Here is a 6,000-nt window from a genome sequence, read left to right on the forward strand (position 1 = left end):
ATCTTCAGGCCAATGTGTACTTCTCCAGTGAGTCAGATACATTCACTAATCAAAGTGCAGACAGGACACTAGTTTGAAGAGTGTTTGCTGGGCTTTTCTTTCCCTTCCCTGAAGTGCAGTTGCAAATTATCTGTATACCTGGATGAAGCAGATTAGCAAAGAATCTGGGCAAAAGCTATGCCCAGTGACCAGACGAGTCTGTTCCATGATGGTTACTATTTATACCCTCACACATGGCAAGGATCTAAGTATATCCCCCCAAATTCAAATTAAGGTTGAAACCTTAATTACAATGTGATGGCATTTGGAGATGGGACTTTGGAGAGGTAATTAGGTTATGAGGGTCAAGTTCTCAGAATGGAATTAGTGCACTTATAAGACAAAGCCAGAAAGCTAGCTGGCTGTCTTTCTCCATGGCCTTGTGAGGATACAATGAGAAGCTGCCAATCTGCAGAAGGGGACCCCTCACCGGAACCTGACCATACTGGCACCCTAAGTTCTGACTTCCAGCCTCCAGTCTATGAGAGAAGATTTCTATAGCTTCTAAGCCATCCCATGTATGCTACTTTGTTATGGTAACTCAAACTGACTAAGCCAAGCATAAAAAGGGTTCACCTTGGTTTAATAATACTGTGGTTAAAAACAGCAACCGGCAACTTGAATCCTCAGTGTTAAGTCCCTCGTTCGTTTAAGTGTTGGTTTAAGTGCTAACTTCTCAATAAACTCAACAGTGAACAATCGGAATTAAAAAACCTTCTTCCTCCCACACTCCCAATTTTCTGAATCTGCCAATTTTCTTTATTCAGATAATACGGCCCTTTGTGAGATGCCACATGGTTTACTGAATGATTCTGTATGCGTGTTAGTTGTGTTTGTTGTTCCACTTCCTTTCCAACAACAACAACAATCACACACACACACACAGATATATCATTGGAAAGGATAGTATCTTTTCTCTATTTACTGACTTACCAGAAGTATTTAAGGGTTTGTGGCACATTGTGGAAGTAAAAAGTCAACCTGTATAACTTGGTTGATGAATGAATAAATGATTCTGCACTTAGAGTTGGAGAGTCCTGCTTCAGTATATACTTGCTGCACAACATCTTCCCTGGCCCTGAGTTTCCTCATTAGTAAAATGGGCACATGAGTCCCTACCCCATAGGATCCTCATGAGGACAAGTGAGGCAGTGTGAGCCAAGTGCTTGGAGTCATGCTTCCACATGGTAAACTTGAAATAAGCCTTAGCTGCTGTCATTACTATTGTTCCAAGTGGTCACTCAAAGTGGTGACGGTTTCCAGGCTCAGGCAACTGGACTGTCACCAGGCAGCATGGATCTGAGGTGAAGAAAAGGCCCTTGGTAGAACAGGGAGCTACCAGGGGTCAAAATCCAGGGTTAAGGCTTCACCAGCTCCGACCCAACAATATCCAGGCCTTTGCAAAGGAGCTGTTAACAGCGTAAGTGCCACTGCTTCTGACCTGCTGAAGTAGCACAAATGTAACACTGAAACAGAGAGTAAGTGATGGAGAGGCTCAGAGACCTTAAAAGGCAGGGAAGGCAGCTCCCTTTTCCTACTGGAACTGAGATTTGTTTATTTGGCTTAACTGGAGTCAGAACTAATGGTTCTAATGGCTTGGAATCCCCCAACTCATTCTCCAGATTTCTATACACCGACTGTAACTTATACTTTCTGAAAGATGATAAAGAAGAGAAAAAAAATGACCCACCATAAAAGAAATTACCAGAACATACTAATCATTTAGACATTCACTTCTATTTCTAGAAAGCTAATGATCAAGAATGGTATAGGAGGCTGGGGATATAGCTCAGTTGGTAGAGTGCTTGCCTCGCAAGCACAAGGCCCTGAGTTCAAATTCCCAGCACCGCAAAAAAAAAAAAAAAAAGAATGGTATAGGAACTTCTCCAGGAGCAAGATCCTAAAGGCAGTAAGAGGAGGGACCCAAGCTGGACCATTCATCTGCATATTCACTAAGGGGTTAGAAAAACAAAACACTTTATAAACACTCTTTATCTCCTTAAACATACCTTTGTTATGGGGGAAAAGCCAAGATTTAGAGACTTGCTGAGTTAGGAGGGGAGCCACTTCACAGTGAGGGCCATGGATGAGAAAGAGGGATAACAGAAGGGGGAGGAGTGCTTACTGATATTTTGGCAGTAAAAGCCTTAACTTCCCTATTAATTAGGACACATCTTTCCAAGGTTAATCATCTCTAAGTGGACCAGTAAAGCAGTATAAAGGCCAACTGAAACGAATCAGGCACATTCAAGGAACAGACAAGGAAAATCATGCCATGGAGAAATTCCTCCCTTCACTTTAAATAAAAAAGGCCTCAAGAGTTGAAGCTGGAATTAAATTCCACTCTCCCAAGTTGACACTCTGCCCTCTGCACAAGAACTTCTCAAAGCCGTAACAGGCACATGATGAATGTTTGCGCAGTTCCGGAAGGAACCCAAGATTCTCACTTCTGACAAGCTCTCATGTGAGGCTGACCACACTGACCCTCGGGTTACAATGAAGTGGAAACTTCTACCCCACTGCACCTGTTCAGGTAAGTCTCCAACATAACTTTTGAAAAATGAAGGTATTTTCCAAGAGCAGAAGGAAGTGAGATTACCGATAGATACTGAGTTTATACTTCTAATGATTCAACAATATTTGCAGTATTCAAGGGGCATTGCCTGGTGTGGTGTTGTCAAAACTGCCATGAATTAGTAAATTGTACTTACAGATTCTCGAAGTATACATAAACGCCAATGCCATATAGTTAAGCAATCTCACTGCAGTCTATTGATAGGCATTCATTGATAATCTCCTCTTATGTTTGAAATATACTGGGCCAAAATTGCACTCAATCCAGAAAATGATCTTAATTCCCAGTCTCCTTCAACAGAAACACACCTAATTATGTACTGTCTCACCAAGGAGCAGCCACAGGATAAGCGGGGAGAAAGGAAAGAAAACGCGATGTTACTTTTGCTTCTCCATTCTTCCCTTGCCTGTCTATGGCACAGGAATCTTGACACACTGGAAATGAGTTGATGCAAACTAAACACATTGTGTCTCTCCAGCCAAAACTCACAGTTACATCCCAAAGCCTCCTATTGGTCCCCTCCAATCAGCTGAGCACCAGAGGTTTTTCCTATAAAAAGTCCACAGTGCATCTAAATCTGATCTCAGTAAAATTTGACTTCAGCTGAAGTGAAAATGCAGAGGTAGTATTTACGGGTAACAGCTGGGGAACATTAGTTCCCTGTCTCTCCTTTTCTCTCCCAAGGGTTGAAAACTCTGCTGTTCAGACAGGAAGTCGTCATATACCACACACTGCACAATACCAGAAAGCTGGGAGGGAAGAACAAGGTTGCTGAGGATTAGGAGGGTGGTGGAGGGGTTTTGCTCAGTAGTGACTCTAGATTCTTCTTGGGCTGCCCTTTTCCCCGAGTGTTCAAGTAACATACTGTGTGCGTACCCAGACTGACAAGCGCACACCACAATGACTTGCACCAAAGTTTTTTTAAGAACTCAGACTCAGATGGTTTAACATTTCATTTTTCCACACATTTTAAAATATTGTTTAAAAGACAATCTGGGGAGTGGCCAAGATTCTCCAATAATCTTTTCTGGCATACTTTCATATGTGCTATCTAAAAAGACAATCTTTAACTGAAGTTGTTTAGAAAATAAATGCCCAGGATATGGATGGATGCACACACGCGTATGTACATACACACATATGTACACACACACATACACATATATATACATATGCATATATATGGAATTCTAAACATGATGATCTGGAAAAGAATGGTTTATACAAAAGGTTCAGGTAGATATGGGGTTTTTAGGGCCGGTTGTGCTGTAATTTCACAAAGCTGCAGAGAAATGAAGACAGATTCGAGCTCAAGGAGAGACACCCACATTCTGTGGCCTCAGCTCCAAGCTCTGAACAGGATGATAAGAGTTTCTTTCACACCACATGCTGAATAGCTGTTCTGCATTCCTACCAGTCTGCAAGCTATGGCCCCTCCTTTGAAACCGCCTGTCCTCTGGGGCGGGTTGTAAAACCTACCCAGGCTCTTCCACTCCACTCCAGCCAAGTTTGCTAGATACAGACCTTAACTTTTGAACTGAAGAAAATGCCTTTGCCTTATGCGAATCAGGGGCATGCTGTTAATCAACTGAGTTAAAACACTATGGTTTTATGCAAAGAGGAGGAGGAGGGACGAGGGAATAGCCAGCCCACACATCCATCACCCTTTTAGAAGTGGGCGGAGTTTAAAGTTTCCCCAACTTCCAAGCTCCCACTTGACAGGCAATATTTCTGTGTAACTTTCAGCCCCACAAAACAGATGGTCCTTTGCCCGTCTCGAGCCCCGAGAGAGCCCAAAACAAAGCTCCTGGCCACTCCATGCCTCATAGGATCCATAGGTGGTTAATTTCACGAGGCTGTCAGACCAGGGCAGTTAGCAAAGAATGGAAGCTTAACTTATTCCAGAAGTTTTTCCTGCTACAGGAAAGTCCAGGGGACTGGAGCACAAAGGCCTGGGAAAGTTTCACTGCGTTATTTTTCAACAACGTCTTCCGCCATCTGACAAATCATCATCCTAAGCCCCAGGTGTCCTGGGAAGGAGAATTGAGGCACACGTGTTCGTAAACACGGCAGAAAGGCGACTGAGCAGTCCCAAACACAACCTGGGAAGTTCCTTAAGGAGACCCCCCTGGTGGAAAAGAGCCTCTGGGTTAGGGACCCACTCATTGATCACTGAGTGTCCAAGGGCAAGGTGATGGCCCAGACATCGTGCCAAATGGGGGGTGCGCCACGGCAGCAAGCGAGAGCCCTCCTTCCCAGCTGGGAGGGAGAGAGGAAGGAGAGGGGGGACCGATCCGGGAGTCTGAAGACGGCGGCCCACTCACCCTCACTGCCGTACTGTTTGCCATTGTTCGCGCCCATCCTGTCGCCGTCATGCCCGCCGTCTCCCCGGACACTGCATAGCTGGGGCGCACCTCCTGCGCCTTCGGTCAGAGGAAAGCCTGTCCGACGGGACCGTTAGCCGCACATGCCCCTTCGCTCCGGGGCCGATCTGCGGCCGCGGGCGGCTCCTGTCCTCCGGTGGGAGGGGGCGCTGGGTCCCCTCCTGGCACCCCGATCGCGGCGGACCCGGCCGAGACAGCCTCCTCCCCTCCTAGAATCCGCGCTCGGGGCCGGCGGGAGCAGCGTCGCGGAGAGCCCGCGCCCCGGGGCCGCCCAGAGGCTCGCCGCGCCGCCGCCGCGGGGTCCCCATCCGCCCGCCCCGGTCCCCTGCGGTGCGCGCTGAGCCGCGCGGGCGCCTGACTCCCCCGCGCCGCCGCCTCCTTCGGCGACCCGCTTGCCCGCGGCTTCCCGGGGGAGGGCGCGGTGGCCACTTGTTGCGGGAGCCCCGAGTGAGCGGAGACGGGCGGCCCGGCGCGGCTCGCCTGCGGGCCGGACTTTTGTTAGCGCCAGGCGCCTCCTCTCGCCGCCCAGCGTCAATCACAGCTGGAGCCCCGGGGAGGAAGGCCGGCCCGAGATGCGCGGCCTTTTAAAGGGGCAGCGCGCCTTTTCGCGGCTCGGGCTCGGGGCCCCAGCCTTGGCGCGGGATGTGTGCGCCTCCCGAGAACCGATTGGAGCGACGGAACGTGCTGCTGGCTCGGGTTTACTATTGTTCTTTTATAGGCTTGGCCCCCAATTTCTAAGAGGGGTTTCCAGGCGTCGTTCTAAAAGCCCTAGGATTGTTTGCAAATATGGCCTATTTTAGGTGCGTGGGCATTTCAAATAAGCATGAATCGGTTTCTGATCCTGACACACCTCAGGGGTATACGTTGGCATTCTCCCGTGTCTCCCCAGGTTTGGTGACAGAAGCGAGAAATGGAGCAAAAGGTGGGAAAACTTGAGGCGAACTTAGCAGGAGTGGATCCCTGAACAGCCGAAGACATTACCCGCCCTGGAGAAGGAGGTTT

The 6,000-nt window shown here is 48.1% G+C and overlaps 1 protein-coding gene across 1 annotated transcript in view; it reads right to left on the reverse strand.

Moving 5' to 3' along the window:
- FBXL7 (F-box and leucine rich repeat protein 7) overlaps positions 1-5,513 on the reverse strand; it is a 373,746-nt gene extending 368,233 nt beyond the window's left edge. Inside the window, exon 1 of the mRNA XM_079144579.1 lies at positions 4,939-5,513. Coding sequence (XP_079000705.1) covers positions 4,939-4,975 — 37 coding nt within the window. The 5' untranslated portion in view covers positions 4,976-5,513. The remainder of the gene's footprint in view (positions 1-4,938) is intronic.
- Positions 5,514-6,000: the final 487 nt, after the last annotated feature.

This window comes from Sciurus vulgaris (genome assembly GCF_902686455.1).
Source record: "Sciurus vulgaris genome assembly, chromosome: 6".
Classification (NCBI taxonomy): Eukaryota; Metazoa; Chordata; class Mammalia; order Rodentia; family Sciuridae; genus Sciurus; species Sciurus vulgaris.